The following is a 20,669-nucleotide window of genomic DNA, read 5'->3' as shown; positions in this document are numbered from 1 at the left end:
TAGTGCAGAATTGGGACTTTCCGTCCACTTCTAGAGGAAGTTGAGGTGTGTGTGGTATGACCTATTGTCAGAAAGACTTTGAGGGTTGCAAGGAAGGAGAGTTTCTTTTGCCTGGGCTTTCAGAAGGTTTCATGGAAGAAGTGGCATTTGAAATGGGACTTAAAGGATAGGAACATTTGATGAGCAGTTGCTGGGGGAAGGATATAGAGGATGAGGAGAGGGACCAATATATTCGGTACAGGAACAGGGAGATATGTTTAGAAAAGAATGACAATATAGCTGGACTCAGTAATATTTTTGAACTTTGGCTGCAGATTAGAATTACTTGGGGGAATTTTTCTTTAAATAGAGACATGTGGGGCTCATGTCAAGATGAAATGAATTGGAATGTTTTGTAGAGGGGCTCAAACGTCAGTGTTGTTTTAAAGCACCCAGGATTATCCTACAGTGTGCACAGAGTTGAGAAACTCTGAGCTATGCATAGGTACAGGAAGTGGATTCGTTGGAGGTGTGCCTGAAGAGTACGTGGGTTAGGAACAATTCCTTTTTTTATGTTTTTAATGCCATATGGCTCATTACTTTTCTCACTGCAGATAGTGTTATATGACATATATTTTATATGTAAAAGGTATAAAATAAATATTTACAATTTTGTTTGGTGGAAAGAAAAGTATGTTATTAAAGATCATCAGCCTAAGAAATGTCCAAACCTGTAGAAGGATTTTTATAAGAATTTATTTGAGCCAAAATGGATGACAGTTGCCAAGAAGCTAGCTCTCAAATGCCCAGAGTGACAGATTGCAGTTTCTTTTGTGCATTTGGAATTACGGAGGGAATTTACAAAAGATTGCATGGAGCTCAGAGAAAGCAAGGGTGGGTCGGGTTGGGTTACAGGATAGTTAACAAGATTATGTGCTCTCTTGAGGCTTGTTACACCTTTGAAGGGTATTACTTCTGGCATTTCAAAGGTGTGTTAGCCTAGATGCACAAGAACAATGTACAGGGCTTGCTTAAAAACCTTTCACTAAAGATGTTACATGCCTGGGACATGACTACCCACCAACACCTGCTCAGTTAGGGATTTATGATTTATTATTATAGCACCCCGTTCTCATTCACAGCATGCACCATGTGCCCAGGCACTGTACTAGGTGGTTTGTTTTGAGAATATTGTAAAACCATTGAAATCATGAGAGATGCTCTCGGATGCCAGAAATCTGCAGTTTTGAGATCTTACCACTTTGGTGAGGTAAGGAAAACACACATGCACACATTTAAAAGGCTGTGAGTTTTGAAGAAGGAGAATATTTTAAAAGGGGAGGTACATGTGGGTTTCACAGTACATTGTGAATTCAGATCACAGCTTTGCCCCTCATTAGTTGTGGTAGACCAGTTATACTCCCTCCCTGAGCCTCATGTTTTCATCCTTAAACCCACAGATTTGCTTTGAGATGTGAGTGAAAACACATCCGTAGAGCACTTGGTGAGGAGCCTCACCTAGCAGGAATAAGATAATTTTTATAGAATGTATAGATTTATTAAATTGATTTAACCTCATTCCTGAATCTACACTAAATTTTGTTCTTCTAGGAGGCATGCACAGTAATAAACAGGCAAAAGTTGGCATTGGAGAGTCATTATCCATGCAATGAGTTGGAGAATTGGAGACTGTATTTGCCACAAATTCATCAAGTTCTTTTACTCAAGAGCTACAATTGTTAAGTTAAAAAAAAGGCAGGATGCTCTTTTAGTACTTTGCGGGAACATAGCTTTGAACAAAAGCAGCAGATAACTATATTTACGCATGCTTTCTTTGGCTATACCTCTCATAAATTTCCTCCTGATCCTCAGTTTTCTGTGTCTATGAAGATATTATGGAACTTTTGTTATACTGCTCAGGTCAATTTCAAGCTCCTTTGCAGTCTCATCTTACACTAGGTGACCTCAGAAATATCCAGTTTCACTCTATTCTCCAGTCTGTGAAAACAGTGTCCCTTCTTATTGACTAAAGCTCGAGAATGTTTCCAGCTTCAACAAATGCTGGGGAGGTAGATCTTTAAGGGCAGCAGGAAGACTGTTGCATCATAACCTGTTTGTTGTTAAGTAAGCTTGTTTACTCTGTTATCTTAGCCAGTTATAACTGACTGATAAGATTTGAGGGAGTAGCATGTATTTTAGATTACCAATTTCTTTTTAATCAAAGTCACTAAGACCTTTTGTGAAACAACATCTCAAAATTTAATTCATGTGTGATTAGGTAGAATGTATTAATATTTTGACGTCCCAGGCCACCAGGAAAACAGTTTATCATGATATATGGAATCTTGCCGAAACAAAATAGCCTTTATTTTCACAACGTGACTCATAAAGTGCAGTTGTATTTTTATTTAATTGAAAGAATTAAGAATTCAGTTTGGTAATACTGAAGTTAAAAAATTGAGACTTACTCCCAGAATGGGGGGGTAAATAGAATCATGTGAGATTTCTCCCCCTAGTGGACAAAATGGTGTAATCCTACTCCTTTCACCCATTGTTAAGAATGGAATACTATAGCAGCGGCTTTTAGACAGTGAAAATGAACCGAAGAAAAAACATTTCGGATGATTAATTGATCACTACAGATGGAAAAATAAGAAAGAAATTAGAAAACTTGTTTCATCTGTTCTAAGACAACCACTAAGGGAATTTTGTATTGCATTTAGTTTTTAGATGTATTATAGTAATTCCTGAATGAACAAACCTACATTTATTGCTTATCAAAGTATTTGACAACTACTTGTCCATTTGATTCTAATTGCACTGAATGCCACGGTATTTAATTAACTAGCTGGATTTTTAGGTAGGAGAAATAAATGGCCTTACATAGAGTACCTTAGAAAAAATTAGTTTCTGATGCTAAGTATGCTAATTATAAAATGGAAATCGAAAGACCGGAGTTCTTAACTATTATTAGGCTTTAGTTAAGTAATTAGTTTCTATCCTGCCTTGTTTTCATCTGTTTTAGACTTATTTTACAAATCAAATAACATTTCTGTGCCTCAGTTTCGTCATTTGCAAAATGAAGGTATATTAATAATACTCAAAAGGTTTACTGCCTGGATGATGGTTATGTACCTGGCCACTTTGATAGCTACTGGAAACACGATGATGAATAAAACAGTCCCTGACATCAGAGAACAGGCTCTTTAGAGGAAATACATAAAGGAATCATTTTAAAATGAGACAATAAGAACAGTAATATAACCCTGTTAGGCACGGCCAGAGGAATGAGTTGCGGGAGAGCAAGATTGGTCTATTCAAATTGATTTGGCGTGTTTGAGCTGCGGGAGGTCAGGCGAGAGCAGAGGGAAAAAATCATAAACTCCCCGAGCAAAGAGGGGTTTTGTAGGAGGGGGTAAATGTGGCTGTTCCCCCTTCAATGCTTCAGGGGTTTTCGTTGACAAAGCATTTCAGGGCATGACCCAGCCCTCCAGCTCCACACCCTGGCCCCAGGTCGCCTTCCAATACCCAGGCCCCCTCCTCACAGGCCCCTAGGAGATGAAGCAAGACAAGATCAAGATAAGATGGCTTTGAAAATGAGGTTTCTGCTCCTGGCCTAAATATGACTTAACTAACCCAGCACGCAGAAGACGTAGCAAGGAATGGTAGCTAGCCCAGCCCCAGAAGCAAGTGGAGTTATAATCAAGGAAAGATGCCTGGAGGAAGCCAAAACCTTAAAGGATGACTGAGGAGCAATAAGCAAGACAGGAAGGTGGAGACTGAGAGGGCTTTCCGAGCTGGCACTACCAAAATATGGGTTTGTAAGGTGATATTAGGAGCGGGGCATTTCACAAAACCAGGGTTCTTTGGGATTCTTGAGGGAATATGAATTCTACTAAATATACAGAGTAGGATCCCAAAGGGTCTCTCATCTTGCAAAGTGGGGGCAGTAGGACAAGCTCCAGAGCTGTCTCAAAGGGCCTGCCTTGTGCCATCTTGGCAGACTTGGCTTCCTTTTTACTGGTTGACAACTGGCATTGTAGTTCCAGCCTTCCAGGGAGTGAATGCATTCTTGGGTTTAATGTCAGGCTGGCGTGACCTCTTCAGAGTATACAGTTACTGTATTTACCAAGTAAGTCATAAAGCATACCTTATGGACTCATTACACATGAGACCAATGAAGTGGCCGTTTCTGCCGAGTCCCCTTCCAATCCAGATATATTGTGAATGGAACGCTGACTTCCAGAAATAATATTCCAGATCTACTGTGGTCCTATCCAGATCTTAATAATTGACACCTGCCTTTTACTTTGAAGTTTTGACAAGTATTTGATTTGCAAGTAAATCAGTGGTTTATTTTAATTCCTTGCCTGTTTATTTCTGGCATCATCAGGTTCTCCTTACACTTTAAATGGCCTGTAAAGACTTGGTGAAATCCTTAAATGAATACAAATGTTGTCTTCACAGATACCGGCTAGTTCCCAACGTTTATTTTCCTGCTCAAATTCACGATGTTGAACGTGCCACGAAGTACTTCCTGCAGCCAGAAGTCTTACAGAAATATTCGGTTGACGCTGGCAGAATTGGCATTTCTGGTGACAGTGCTGGTGGGAATTTAGCTGCTGCCCTGAGCCAACAGGTAACAGACTGCTCTGAGGTACTGGTGGTAGGAAGGTGCATGATAATTTCCAAAAGACCAACACACTCTCCGCTAGGTGTTCTGGTCACTAGGTGGCCAGGTTATTCAGATGCCTGAACCTGGAGGGCTCTCAGATTGTTTTGAAGTAGGAAGAGGGGTCACTGACAGAAGTGTCATCTCTGAGTCCTTGTAAAGGCCCTCAGTACAATCTACGTGAGAAGAGGGCTAGCATTTTAGAGGGCTCCCGTAGAATTGTGTGGAAAATAAGTATCCCCTGCTCCTTTTTCATGCTGGACTTCCAAAACAGGGTAGTTTTGCTCAAATTCTAATTGCTAAGGCTGTTTCCTTAGAACTTTGAGCTAGATTAGAAAATTAAAAAGTGTTTCCCCGTGTTTTTGTTTGTTTGTTTGTTTTTACTATCAAAGAAAATATTAAATGGTTCAGCCACTTTACATGTAATAATACAAGTTAATCTGAGCTTTACCTGGTTAAATTCTTTGAAAACAAACTTTGGGGCAGCTGTATAAACTCAAAGGTAAGTATACATTTTCTTCCTCTTATGGAGTTGACAAGAGAAAAACTCTGAGACGTCATAAATTACAGCAGGCCAGAGGGTGGAAAGAAGAGGTAAGAGGTTAATCGGTTAATCACAGAGCCTTCAGCCAAAACCAACAACAAACTGCTCACATTCCTCACATTTAACAAACGTGTTAAAGCTTTGAATCAAATTCGAGGTGGCTAGCTAAAAAAATATAATAACCAACCAGTACACACCACTGCATCCTGCTTATTACGCATGAACTTTCCTGACTGCTGCCCACAGCCAATCCAGAAGTGTTGTGGGAGGCTCGGTTCTTTTTGCCAATGCAGTGAAGAATCAAAGGTCAGCAAGCTGATTAGCAGCAAGCAGGGCTTCTTAGTGATACGTTCTCAGGGGGAGAACGGGCCTAGCCGAGGGGGGAGAGAGAGGCATAGGTTTCTGGCCCTTTGTCCCGAAGACACAGTTTGCTGGGTGGGGTGAGGGAGTCACATGTTGATGTGGCAGGAAAAGGTGGTGCCTGCTCTTCCATGGGAGAGTGTGACCTCCTAAGATGGGTGGAGTTCTGAGATCCTTATCTTGCTCCAGACCACCTCTTGTCATGTTGTAAAAACAGATACATGGCTGGAGGCAGTTAATCAAAGCTAGTTATAAGCTTTTTCTGTAGGCACTTTGGACCCCTCACTGCCAGCCCTCCTCCTCCTCCTCCATTTTCTAACTTCTACCTAACAGAAGTAAGCAATACTTCTTCCTTACGGACTCTGCATCTGTTCTAGAACTTCCCTGGCTTTTCCTCTTCCTGCCCCCTCCTTATCTATAGCCAATGTAAATCGTTTCAAAACAACTTACATCTTTCTTCCTCAAACCCATTGTATGAAAGAAGCCTGTCAGCTCCAGGACAGCGGACATCCCTCTAGTGTCATTTTAGACACTAGAATTACAAAATGAGGCAGTGTATTCACATTTTACGGAGGCCTGAGGGAACTGAGATCTGCTGAGTTGGGGGGTCCATTCCTTTCCTCATATCGATTTCACTCTGTGCACATGTTCATTTAGTAGAATGGAGGGTACTTTGCCGGCACTATTTGCATTCTCACTCTCTCCCCAAGCATGAAGACCAAGTGCTCGTCAGAGGAGATACCCGGAGGTCCTTCTAAAACACTCTGGAGTCCCATCATCTATTAATTTAGCATTTCCCACACGTATCCTTTGGAAGAGTCAGACTACTTTTTTTCTCTCCAGGAGACCATTGCCTTTTTGGGGCATTGCATGGAATACAAAACTAAATAAGGTTCACACATTGTCCATCCATATTACCCAACAAGGTGTGCTAAGTGCCAAAGGATAGGTACAAGTAAAGTGCTAAAGAGGGTTTAAAGACCTAAGAGCTGATGCACCACGGAAGTGTTTAGCCAAAACTGTGAGCTGCCAACATCATGCCTTTCTTAGTAAATATCCAGCAGCTTGTTACGGTTGTGGTGGTGGTGGTAATGGGGAACTATTTATTTTTTAAACTACTTAATACCATGCCTGGTAGAAATGTAATAACTGTGTCCCTTTGATTAATTGAAAGTAATGCATTAAGCTACTTTTTAAGGTGTGTTTTCTCTAAAAGGAGCCATGCAAAATGAACTAATGTGTTTGCTTCTTCTCCTCCAGTTTAGTCAAGATGCCAGCCTGAAAAACAAGCTCAAATTGCAAGCTTTAATTTATCCTGTTCTTCAAGCTTTAGATTTTAACACACCCTCCTATCAGCAAAATGTGAACATCCCCATCGTGCCCCGGTACGTGATGGTCAAGTACTGGATAGACTACTTCAAAGGCAACCATGACTTTATCCAGGCAATGATAGTTAACAACCACACTTCCCTTGATGTGGAAGAGGCTGCTGCCCTCAGGGCCCGTCTAAACTGGACGTCCCTCTTGCCCACATCCATCACCAAGAACTACAAGCCTGTCATGCAGACCACCGGCAATGCCAGGATCATCCGGGAGATACCTCAGCTGCTGGACGCCCGTTCTGCCCCACTCATCGCAGACCAGGAAGTCCTGCAGCACCTCCCCAAGACCTATATTCTGACGTGTGAGCACGACGTCCTAAGAGACGATGGGATCATGTATGCAAAGCGTTTGGAGAGTGCAGGTGTGAAGGTGACCCTCGACCATTTTGAGGATGGCTTCCACGGGTGCATGATTTTCACCAGCTGGCCCACCAACTTCTCAGTGGGACTCCGGACTAGGAATAGTTACATCAAGTGGCTGGATCAAAACCTGTAAAGGAGTAAAATTTCTGGAATGCTTGTGCCCCTCTTGACCTCCTGTACTTGCTTGGGAAAGACATGCACTTTTTAGTCGACTAATTTCCCCCTAATTACTCGTGAGTTATGGAACCTCTATTCCCTGCTGTGTGCTAATTTAATTTTTTAAAATACATTTGACTAACGTAAGTGCAAAAACATCTAAATCTGGTTCTCAAAGTGGGGCCAGTCTCTCTATTCTTGTTTTAGCCAAACTACTACAAATACCCACCACTGCAGGACACAGGACTAGGAGCTAGAAATAGCTGTGGGTCCTGCTGTCAAGTGTGTCTTTGTAGAAGAAAGTCTTCCAGCTGTGGGTAATACAGTGACCTTTAATGAGTTGAGAAAATGTGGGCTCTTCTTCAACTTGCCAGAGTTTACTTTGAGTTCTGAGGACTGTTCAGTTAAATGTGTGCACTTTAGGTTCAGAACTGGGTACCGAGTGCTCTCTGTCCTTTGTGGATGGATGGTTTTGTTTCCTATGGGAATTTCGGCAAAGGTGTTCTAGCAAGGACAAGTTTCTCAAATGACTTTCTTCCTTTAGAGTGTTAAGTTTATGAGATAGCTATCTATAAGTCCAGTTGGATTATGATGATACTTGAAAGTTACCTTCTACCACTCTTATTAGAAAACATAAGGTTTCATGCACTGGATATCTGTACATCGATTTGTGGTTATACTGTCTCCTTGGGGGAGAACTTTTGGGACCAAATTTATTTAAATTTAGAATCAATTTTCCATTATAGAACAAGTAAAGACAGGCAGATGAACCAACCTATTGTTTTCATAATGCATACTTCTGACATAGATTACCAAGAGCAGTGTGTAAATATTTGGCATAGTCAGGAAAGAAGTTATTAGTTTAAAATTACGAAAAATACCTATAGAGGGTCTAGTTTTATTCTTGAAAATTCAAGTTTCTCACTTACGTGGCTTTAAAATGGGGCTATTTTGGTATATATAATGTATTGTTTATTTTTTAAAGTTATTTAATGTTAATATATGGAACTAGACTTAAGATTTTTCAGGATAAGGTCTGTAAAGAATATTAAAAATAATTAAGCTATCTAAAGCTTTCAAAAACGACCTTAGAGTTATATCCACATGTAATTTTATGGGGAAAAGGTAAAATAGCTATTAATACTACTATACATTGGGCCTAAATATTTTGATGTTCATATGCTTATACAAATTAAGATAATTAGAAACTCTGACTGCAGCTGATAAAGTCATCTAAGTTTATCATTTATAGCTTAGGCAAGACAAACACTGGTCATTTCTGCTCTGTACCGTCCCAGGAATATATTCTTCTGGGTAAAGGGCAACTCGCACACTGGCATCCGGTGCCTACACCCTCATTATCTCCTTCCACCAAGTCTAGACGTCCCAGTAGCCCACGTTGGACTTGATGTAACGCCTTCACTGCCAGTGGGAACATCTTTGGCCCAACAAGAAACTAATTCTGACCTGGGTTGACCTCTGCTCTCCTTCCTGCCATTCTTACTTCTCCCCCAGTCCATGCTATTTCCAGGGACTGCAGAAGGCAGCAGTCCAGCCAAGTAATGATACAACACATTTATCAGTGGGGAGAAAGTACTACCTTTCGCTCATTTGAAAGATGGGCAAGTCTCACTTCTGGCAATGGAATAAGAAATGAAGATGTGCATGGTTATTTTATATTTATTATATAACCTAGTAGCATTTTATGTGCAACACAGAAATAAATACAACAGCGTGTGTGCCTGTGTGAGTATAAAAATAATCATACAACTTAGCGTGCTAATGTACTCAGGCAAGTCATTTACCACCTCTGGGCCTCTTTTCCTTGTCCTCTAAAATCAGAGATTTGAATTACTTGATCTATGAGATTTGAATTACTTGATCTCTTCCACTATAAATTTCAACCATTTTTGTCAGACTGGCAAATTGTATTGACTCTTCTTCTCCAGTGGTTTTCTTCAGGTCATTTATTCCATATACACAGACACATGCACCATCAATTTTTATTTTTTTTTCTCACAAACTGGAATGTTAGTTTTTACTCTATGGATTTTGGTTCTTACTCTTCATTTAATACTATTCTTTTTGACACCCTTTGAAGGAACCAATGTTTGGATCTTAGAGGTTATCTACCTCTAATTACAGCAAAGGAATTATAATATACGCACAGACTTCCTTAAAATGACATCCCCTTGCCCCCAGAATTGTGAGCCAAATCCTATAGTAATGTATATATAATAAATGATTACAGATCGCTAGAATTCTCTCAGATGAAAATCGAGTGAAAGGGAGAAGGGGACAAGCACTATTTCTGATGAAATACTTGAGTTTCATTAAAGCTTTTATACATGTGAATAATTTGTCTAATGACTTGCACTGTATCCCACCTCAGACCTTGCTTGAAGGTCTTCTTGCTTGAAATTCTCCTTGCAAGAATAACAGTTGTGAATCATAATACACAAAAACCACTAGATAAGGAGAAGTTAAACTAACCAAAATCTGAGTGCTAAGAACTCCTGTGGGAAACCTACAGAGTTTATGTTGAAGGTATTTTGGTTTGGGGTTAAGTTCATTTTCTTTTAGTGTTTGTTCTTATGAAAAATAAAAAATAAAAAGCCATGGCTTTGTTTTGTTTTCCTATTTTATGAAAAAGTTGATAGTCTTTTTGTAATACCATTGCTTGTGAAATATGAACATAAATATATGAAGAAAAAATCTTGAAGTGCTGCAAAATATAGTGAAGTGTAGTCTTAATGATTTGTCATTGATTTGTGAAGAATTTAAGATTATTATATAATTATCTTGGTGGATATAATATTTTATGCATGACCTTTTAATCTTTGACTTTTTGCTTATTTCCCATTGCAAGGGGAAAGGCAGATTTTATGAAGGATTTTAGCAGCAAATCTATTATATAAGATAAAAATCCAGTGTGGAAGGAGGAAAGTATATATCTGCTTTGACTCATGTTTGGAAATAAAATGGCTCCATCTGGAAATATGCCTCTTGTCTCATTTTCTGGTTCCCATCTGTCTCTTTCTTTCCATGTCCCAGATCTCTAGCCACAATTCTGCCCAAATCCCCTGCCCACTGGAGTCCTCCAGTTGCCTTTTAATCACTGACAGGTGACTCAGTGGCCTCCCTGATGACATTCGTTTCAGTATATGCCATTCATATTGGGGGTACTGGACTTGGACTGGCTAGAATATTCATAAAAGCCAAGCAGGCCCCAGGACAATATTGGGACTTTCAATACATAGTAGGAAGGGCTATCATAGTGCAAATGAATTTGGATTTTACCTACTTCAGCCAAAGAAATATCAATTTCACTGAAGGAAAGTTCTCAAGTTGACCCTGTCATTACAAGCAAATCTAATAATAATTTCACACTTGAGTTTACTATGCATAGTTTATATCAATATCATAGGAATTTACAAAAGTTTTTTTTCCCCCAAAGTTAGTTGTTTGTATTGGTTCTAAATGGTCTAAATTGGTTCTAAATGTGTGTAAAACCTCTGCTGTGTGGCTATGTTTTCCTGGAGGTGTTCACTTTTGGTTCCAGCAATTCTCCTTTAGGGCATTTAAAATGTACTGTTTTAATATTGTTTCTCTTGTGATTTTCTTTCTTTTATTCTCTCCCATCCCCTTTTTATAACATCTCATATTTTCTAGTGGATCCCCTATTGAAACATCTGGGAGGTATTGTTATCAGTGCCACATTGCCCAAATCTCGGAGACTGGAAATGTAAATATGATTTCTAGTAGGCATATGTGGCTTGCTCAGCCCTGTAACTTAGCACCAGCATTGTGTGCCATTACCCAGAGAGAAGCTGGGGACATTTTGTGTCTTCTGTTTGGAAGCTCCTCCCCCAGATTTTTTGACCACTGGCTCATTGTTGACATGTCAGATTGACAGCTCCACCTTCTCCAAACAGGCACCCAACCCTTCCAATCCCCACCCCTCTTCCCACCCCAGGATCTCTCCATCTGATGTCTGTGTTTACCATTGCCATTTCCCAAATCGCTTTCTGTTTGCAATTCTTATTCATTATTTGATTACAGGCTTGTTATATGTTTTGGCCCTACTTAAATGTAAGCTCCATGACGGCAGGGACTTTGTCTTGTCCATTCCTGTTTCCTCAGCATTTAGAACAGAGCACATAGTGGACTTTCATATGTGTTTTTGAATTAATACATTCTCACTGAGAAAAATTGAGCTTATAATAATTTTCCATGTGTTTTTCTAAAAGTAAATTAAGTTTATGTCAAATACATAGTTATTTGACTGAAAACTAAATATTTCCCAGCAAAATTAAATAATTCAAAGTAATGTCAGCCCTGTTTTTAACAACCAAATTTTAAAGCAAGAAATGTTTTTGAGTGAATGGATAAAGTGAAGATTTTTTTCTTCCTTCCTCAACTCAAGTCCTTGCTACATTTTTCTTAACAGATATTGAGGTTTTTGCTATGTTAAATAAGCTGTTACGAATGGCCCTAAAAGAATGAACTGTGTAATATTAATATATTCCATAAGTGTTCCACAAAAGTCAACTTCAGAGTTTGAGAGATTTTCATCAGTCAAAGCAATTCTGCTACTTTTCGGATGTTGTCTTCTTTCTGTTTTCATTATTTTTAAAGAGGGAATCAAATTATATTTTCTTTACTCTGGTTAAATTCATAAAATAAAGAAATAATACCTATTTGCTTGGCTACAGATTGAAGTTATTTTAAGTATTGTAAGATAAATGGTTCACTAAGCTAAGTATCATCACCCCTGCTGACTTCATTTCCACCCCTCTCAGAGAATGAAGGTCCCTGCCTTCTACACAGCCAGAACCTTAATTTGTGTCTTTAATTCAATTCATTAATGTCTCATTCGAAGACTTGCTGAAATACCTCCCCTCTCTCCTGGACCTTTAACTCTCACTCTACTCATTCCTTCTTGGCTCTGTAAATATACTCAAATCTGTCTTGTCCAGAAGAATCTCCCTTTTGGCCCCTTTATCTCCATTTTATTTTCCTTCTGATCCAAACACTGCAATTGGTTGGTTATGTGTTGCTGAGTAACATATTATTTTGAAACCACTGCATGACTCTGGCTTGACTAAACTTAGCTTGGCAGATCACCTGCTACATGAGGTGTTGACTGGGGCTGCAACTCTCAGAGAACTCCACCGAGTTGGAACATCCACGATGGCTCACTTCGTGGCTAGCGGTTATTGATGGCTGTTAGCTAAGTGACTCGGATCTCTTCCACATGGCCTTTCCTCCTGAAATGGAATTCTAAAAGCATGGCATCTATGCAGAAATGAGTGCTGGGCCATTTTAGGTCAGGCTACAGTGGGCAGCCACGAGAACAGAACCTCTTTTGTACTATTGTTATGCTTAAAACACAAGGCCTTAAACTTGGCCCAGACGTGGTATGGGACAGGACAGACCTTTCCTTCAGGGGTTGGGGAAGCCTTTCTTCGTGGGAGGAAAGGCCTTGAACTTTGCTGTGAGACAGGCCAACTGATGTGTACAGTACTGGGGCATCACTTTTGATCTTCTGTAGTTTCTTTTAAACTGGAACTGAGAAAAACAAATTCCAAGATGGAACATTCTAAGTATGCAAAAGTGGGAAGCTTTGTATCTTCTAAGATGCAAGTTTGGAAATTACCCAGCATCATTCCACTGTACTCTGTTGGTCAAAGCAAATTACAGGAGCAGCCCAGATTCAATGAGAGAGGAAACAGACTCCACAGATTACTGGAAGGGGTGACAAAGAATTTATAGTCATACTTAATGCACCACCATTCATGCCAGGAGAGGACTTCCATTTTGACTAGTGACTGATTAGAACAAAACCCTCTGCTTACAGTTTTTAATATATTTGATGATTTAGAGAGTTTCCCACAGATCACTTCTGGCCTCATACGCTAACACGTGTGAGGCCAAAACACCCAAGAACTGCTGTTATACCGCACCATCTCTTGGCAAGGCCTGCAGACTCTGCTAAGCCAGCCAATGCCAAACTTATGATGAGAGTGCTGTGCACATTTTCCACATGCACCATGTTTTCTCTTACCTAATACCCTTCCCTCTCCCCAGAATGTCTTTCTTTGCCAGTCTCCAGCCTTTCCTAACTCCTCCCTCCCCAGGATGACTTAGATGCCCCTCCAGTCTCCCACTGCACTCAACACATGGCACAGTAACTGTCTGTTGGTGGGTCTGACACCCCCACAAGACTCTGGGATCCTGATACGGGGGTTCCTGTCGGTATCACCTTTGTGACCCAAATGCCTGACATAGTTCTGCTCACAGAATAAGCACTCAATTAATCCTTGCTGAACAACTGTTCTTATGTTGTCACAATTAAAACATAGTATGCCTGACATGTAACATTATGCCTGAAGCTATTATATTTGCCTATTTATATCCTTAAGATAAAATCTCTGAGGATTTCCTCCCACATACCCTATTCAGACTTTTTTCTTTTTTCTTTTTTTTTTTTAGATAAAAAACTTATGGACCTTGGGATCAAAGAGGATTTTATGAATTTGACCTCAATGGCAAGGAAAGTAAAAGCAAAAATAAATGAACGGGACTATATCAAACTAAAAAGCTTCTGCACAGCAAAAGAAACCAGTCAAATCAACAAAACAAAGAGGCAACCAACAGAATGGGAAAAGATATTTGCAAACAACGCCTCCAATAAGGGGTTAATATCCAACATATATAAGGAATTCATATAACTGAACAACAAAAAGACAAACAACCCAATTAAAAAATGGGCAGAGGACATGCAGAGAAACTTCTTCCAACGAGACATCCAAACAGCCAACAGATATATGAAAAAATGTTCAACTTCACTAGCTATTAGGGAAATGCAAATCAAAACCACAATATCACCTCTTCTCTGTGAGAATCACTATCATCAACAAGACAAATAATAACAAGTGTTGCAGAGGCTGTGGAGAAAAAGGAACCCTCATACACTGTTGGTGGGAATATAAATTGGTACAGCCACTATAGAAAACAGTATGGAGGTTCTTCAAAAAATTAAGAATAGAATTACCCTATGTCCCAGCAATCCCTCTCCTAGGTATCTACCCCAAAATTCTGAAAACATTTATCTGTAAAGATGTATGTACTCCAATGTTTGTTGCAGCATTATTTACGGTGGCCAAGACATGGAAACAACCAAACTGTCCTTCCATAGATGATTGGATATAGAACATGTGGTATATGTACACAAGGGAATACTACTCTGCCATAAGAAAAGATGAAATAGTGCTATTTGCCACAATATGGATGGACCTTGAGATTATTTTGCTAAGTGAAATAAATCAGACAGAAAAAGTCAAGAACCACATGACTTCACTTATATGTGGGATATAAAACTGAAGGCAACAAAGGAACAAGACAAACAAATAAAGAAACAAAAACTCATAGACACAGACAAGAGTTTAGTGGTTACCAAAGGGTAAGTGCGGAGGAGGATGGTAGAAGAGGGTAAAGGGGATCAAATATATGGTGATGGAAGGAGAACTGACTCTGGGTGGTGAACAAATAATGCAATATGTAGGTGATGTATTATAGAATTATACACTTGAAACCTATGTAGTTTTGTTGACCATCGTCACCCCAATAAATTTTAATTAAAAAAAGGGAAAGTTTTACCCTATTTGGCCAAGTGAGAGAACTAGAAAACAGATCTCTCAAATCCCTTTTCCAAAAAGTGAAAGTAGGGAGTGTTTTTGCTGCTCGGGAGTAGGGGAGAGGAAATTCCAGGAAAATGAGAGAGAAGTCTGTTTGTCACAGACAAGACGCTTTTGCTTTTACTTTCAGCCTCTTGGGCGTCAGCAACTGGTCGCAGTTTCCTTGAAGACCTTCTTCCTTCTGTAAAACAAACTCATAACTTCTCCTTGTGGCCCTGGAGATATCTCTTCCTTCCTCACTGGGAGGACACACAGGAACATCAGCCACCACGGAGGAGCCTCCCTGGAGCCTTGAGACTTCCCCAAGACTCCACTACCCGATCTATAAAATGGGGTCCCTCCCAGAGCCTGGGGTGCACTTTCCTGGATGGGCAGCTGGGGCTGGTAGGCTTGTGTTCTTCTCTCCTGTGTAACTGGCACGAAGTCAGGAATGGGGTAAAACCGCCCTGCTCCATGTCTCATCCTTGGTGCACTCCATGGGACCTCGGCACTGTGCTGTTTTTGTGGCAACCAGTTACGGAGGTTGGAAGTTTAAGATCAAGGTGGTTGCCAGGGTTGGTTTCCTGGTGAAGGCTGTCTTCCTGGGTTGCAGACAGCCATTTTCTTGCTGTATCCTCACAAGCGGAGAGAATCGATTTTTTTCCCCCCTTAACCAATGCATTAAAAACTTCATTTGGTCAACAAAATGAAATCCTGAAACCCAAAATAAAGTGTTTTTTTACATTCAAGGCAATCGCCAGTAGAGGGCACTCTTGACAGTAAACGCACACTTGCTTATGTTTCACCTGGAATAAAGAAAAGACTTCCCACCAGCTTTTTGTTACTTTTTATAAAAGGTAAATGAAAAGCCATGCTGTATTTCAGAGCATAAATTAAGTTGGATATTTTTAAAATAGACTTTAAAGTCCTCATATAAGCATCTGAGAGAAAATGTCTGAATTCACAAAACAAAAAAAGAACTCACATTGATCCTTTGTTAATGCATGATTCACCTCTCTGCCCACCACAGTGCTTTTTCTTTTTCTTATATGTTTTTATTAATGGTAGATATCGTGCAGGGCGTCCGGCGGGGTCTCTGCTCCCACTCCCCACACAAGAACGCAGGATATGGTGAGGCCAAAAAGGAACACCCACGGAGCCATAGGTGGGGGAGTCATACCACTATATTCTCTCTGGCGGCACTATACTCTCACTGGAGGCTGGATCCACACTGTCCGCAAACCGCCATCCACGCTTGCCAGCCTCGCCGCCATCTTCTTGCTAGCCCCCATTCTTCCTCCTCTCTTTCCTCTTTAGCGTAGCCACAGCAGTTATATTAGTGGCCAATGGCTCACTGGTTACAGCTGACGGCCAACTAGCCACAGCTGATGGCCATCCAATCACAGTTGATGGCCATTTACTACCTGAGCCAGCACCTGTCTATGTGAGGCTGAGAGCCTGGAAACTACTTTCTGGGGCTCTGCCCCCACACTCTACCCCTACAGGCTCTCGCCTCACAATCTACGAGACAAGCATCTTCCACGAGGGGCCCTGTGCGAGGAGCCTGGGGGTGAATGCAATATCCTGGACATAGCCAGGCTCTCTGGACACAGTCAGGGTTTCTCAGGGCACCATCAATACTTCTGGGCACGGCCAGACTTCCTGGACTTCTTAGGATACCACTAGTTTCCCCGGGCACAGCTAGGATTTCTCAGGGCACTGCCACTCTCTCTGGGAACAGCCCGACTTCCTGGGCACAGCCAGGGCATCTTCAGGGCACAGCCAGACTTCCTGGACACAGCCAGGGCTCTCAGGGCACTGCCACTCTCTCTGGGCACAGCCACACTTCCTGGACTCAGCCAGGGCTCTCAGGGCACTGCCACTCTCTCTGGGCCTCTCAGGGTACCCTGCTGGAACAACAGCGACTCACAATCAAGGTGCTTACATATTCTCAATGGCGGCCAGTCAAGACACAAAAGCAAATATCCCCCAGTTCCACCACATGGTGGTATGTTCCCAAACAGTCAAGCTGTCCATTAAATTAGGGATGGAAGGCAATTCCCCATAGTCCATAGTCATTTACCAGGGCTGTCCTGGGGGTGAGGGACAACCTTGACCTCACCCTCATCTCCCATGGAGGACTCAGCAAGCCTTTCCTCCTGGGACAAGTCCCGCATCCGGGCTGCCTGAGCAGGAACTTCCCGGCCCACAGGACCGCAACGACCTTTCCTTTCTCCGGCCTGTGCTGGTTGGGGAACCGTCCACATCTTTCCACCTCTCCATGGGGCTCCATCTCTCCAGCAGCTGCATAGCTTTTCCTGTGCTGGTGGGAGAACCGTCCACGTCCTCCCACCCCTCCACGGGGGTCCAGCTCTCCGGCAGCTGCTCCTCCTGGTCTTCCTGAGACTGAGTGTTCATACACACAAACTGCTCCACCGTCCTTTGGAGAGCTTTGGCCGGCACCATATCCTGCTGACTACGCCATGTGTCGTGCGGGAGACCCTGCTCGCTGCGCCATTTGTCATGCGGGGCGTCCGGCGGGGTCTCTGCTCCCACTCCCCACATAAGAACACAGGACATGGTGAGGCCAAAAAGGAACACCCATGGAGCCATAGATAGGGGAGTCACACCACTGTAGTCTCGCTGGCGGCTGGGTTGGAGACACAGGAAGCAGGAGCCACACGATCCGCAACCCGCCGTCCACTTGTCTCTGCCAACCAACCTCACTTGCTAACTGCAATCCACCTCTCTGCAATCCGCAATCCACACTTAGCCCTTGCCAGCCACCATCTTTTTGCCAGCCCCCATCTGCTGCTAGCATAGCCACAGCAGTTATATTAGTGGCCAATGGCTCACTGGTTACAGCTGATGGCCAACTAGCCACAGCTGACGGCCATCCCATCACAGTTGATGGCCATTTACTACCTGAGCCAGCACCTTTCCACATGAGGCCGAGAGCCTGGAAACTGCACTCCTGGCTCTGTCCCCACACTGACAGAAAATGAAGTGCTGCATTTTTGAAGGACAATTTAGTGCAGCAGGAAATATAGGACCCTCATCTTTTGTTGTGATTGCTGGCAAATTCCAGTCACCAAGCAATGGATGGATCTCTAGATGTGAAGATACTGCCTTTGAAAACAAGAAATAAGGCAAAGCTAGATGGCCTTCCAAAGCTAAAGCACATTTTCTTTTTCACACTTTATTTACTTAATTATTTTGACATTCAATATTATTTTATATTAATTTAAGGTGTACAGCAGAGTGGTCAGACATTTATATAATTTAAGAAGTGATCCCCCTGACTAGCCTAGTACCCACCTGGCACTATACATAGCTATTACCATATCATTGACTATATTTCCTATGCTTCACTTTATATACCCATGACTGTTTTGTGACTACCAATTTGTACTTCTTAATCCCTTCACCTTTTTCACCCTGCCCACAACTCCCTCCCATCTATCACCCCGATAAATCTAGTACCCATCTGACACCATACATAGTTATGACAATATTATTGACTATATTCATTATACTGTACTTTACGTTCCCATGACTATTTGTAACTGTCAATTTGTACTTCTTATTCTCTTCACCTTTTCACCCAGCCCCCAACCTCCCTCCCATCTGGCAACCAGTAGTTTGTTCTCTGTATCTATGAGTCTGTTTCTGTTTTGTTTGTTCATTTATTCTGTTCTTTAGATTCCACGTATATGTGAGATCATATGGTATTTGTCTTATGCAGTATGACTTATTTCACGTAGCATAATACTCTCTAGATCCATCCATGTTGTCACAAATGGTAAGATTTTACTCTTTTATGACTCAGCCATTTTAATTTTATTTTAGTCATGATTTATCTCTTTGCAAATCATGTATGGCAAGAAACAGACACACACTCAAGCTAGCTTACATAAAGAAGTTGGTTTGTTGTAAATCTGAACATCCAAGATCAAAAAATGAAGGAAAGCCTGCTCTCAGGGAGCTTGGTACAGAAAATTCAAGAGCCCAGGCTGATTCCTCTGTTTTTGGGTATCTAATTTCTGCTTCTTTCTTTCTTATCTTCCCAAATACCTAACTTTTCTTAGCAGATAGGCTTTCTTGGCTTGCTTTATGACTTTATCATAACTTTGTATGATCAAAAATAACCACCGATTCTGGATAGGCTTAAAGCCCCCTCTTCTGACTTTCTAAGATGTTTCTGTCTCTTAAACCAGTGCTTCTCAAATGTTAATCTGCATGTGAATCACCTGAGGAATACAGTAGGTATAGGTGGGTCCAGAGAGTCCTAAGTGATATCCTACTGCTGATGGTTGGCAGACCACACTTTCAGTAGCAAGGCCTTAGTGCACAATTTTTTGTTTTTTGTTTTTTGGCTTTTTTGACACCGCATTTTCCATTTACTTGGCCTTAATAGTATGAATATAGCTTTTTTATTGTTCTTGGTAGTGGTGATGGTGGTTTCCTTTTTTGTTTTATAGTATGGTTGATGTACAATATTATATTTCTGGTGTACAACATAGTGATTCTATGTTTATATACCTTACGATGTCACAAGGTCACAGGTAACACTGTTGCTGCTGATACTGAACATATTGTGAGACTCCCTGTGTTATGTGACACCACCACTGATGATCACCTACGTCCCAAACACAACTGGTGGAAAGAATACATGTGAATATTTATGAAATAACTTAGAGCTATAAAAATGCCCCATAGTAGTCAGTGAGTTACTTAGAGAAATGGATAGAAGATGGCTTCCATTCAGGCCTTACACACAAGGTGCATCAATCAGGGTCCTGGCAGGAAAGAGATGGCACACTTAAGCTGCTTCATTTGAGAAACATTTAAGAAAGGGATTCTTTGGAAAGATGTGGGCAGGGTTTAAGGAAGTCCTCAGACACTCAGAATAGTAGCAACAGGGAGCTGTTACCTCATCTAGACCTGGTAACACAAAGGAAGGAAGTAATCCCCCATTCTAAGGGAGGGTAGCTGCAAGAAGAAAGCCTGACATCTACTGTCATTTTGTGGGCCATCAAAATAGGAACCAGGATTTAGTAAAGTAGCAGGATACAAAATTAATATTCAGAAATCAGTTGCATTTGTATACACCAATAACAAACTATTGGAAGGAGAAATTAACACTTTGTAAGCGGACATTTTCCCGCCAAATTGCGTCGTAACGCGGGGCTTTTTTGACATTTTCTCGCCAAAATTAGACTTTCCGTAAAATATTCATATCTTTCAATCTATTTGATATTTTTCTATGAAACTTTCAGTGTTTTAGTTTAAAAAGAGGTCTCTATTTATTTACTTTGCAAAATTTTTGCCGGTTCCAACTAGAGGCGATATGGCGAGTTCACTCGTTTCCCATAAACAATGTGTTCAGAAAACAATCCCACTTACAATTGCTTCAAAAACAATAAAATACTTATGAATAAATTTAACCAAAGAAGTAAAAGACCTATACTCATAAAATTATAAAACACTGAAGAGAGAATTAAAGAAGATACAAATAAATAGAAACACATACC

The 20,669-nt window shown here is 41.1% G+C and overlaps 1 protein-coding gene across 1 annotated transcript in view; it reads left to right on the top strand.

Moving 5' to 3' along the window:
- Positions 1 to 10,454, top strand: part of NCEH1 (neutral cholesterol ester hydrolase 1) — a 59,259-nt gene extending 48,805 nt beyond the window's left edge. The window contains exons 4-5 of the mRNA XM_019735037.3: positions 4,447 to 4,618; positions 6,816 to 10,454. Of these exons, the coding sequence (XP_019590596.2) occupies positions 4,447 to 4,618; positions 6,816 to 7,433 (790 nt within the window). The 3' untranslated portion in view covers positions 7,434 to 10,454. The remainder of the gene's footprint in view (positions 1 to 4,446; positions 4,619 to 6,815) is intronic.
- Positions 10,455 to 20,669: the final 10,215 nt, after the last annotated feature.

Source organism: Rhinolophus sinicus, chromosome 17 (assembly GCF_057876585.1).
Source record: "Rhinolophus sinicus isolate RSI-liver-muscle chromosome 17, RSI-T2T, whole genome shotgun sequence".
NCBI classification, from domain to species: domain Eukaryota; kingdom Metazoa; phylum Chordata; class Mammalia; order Chiroptera; family Rhinolophidae; genus Rhinolophus; species Rhinolophus sinicus.
The sequence above is the reverse complement of the archived record's forward strand: the minus strand, read 5'-3'. Positions and strand labels throughout refer to the sequence as shown.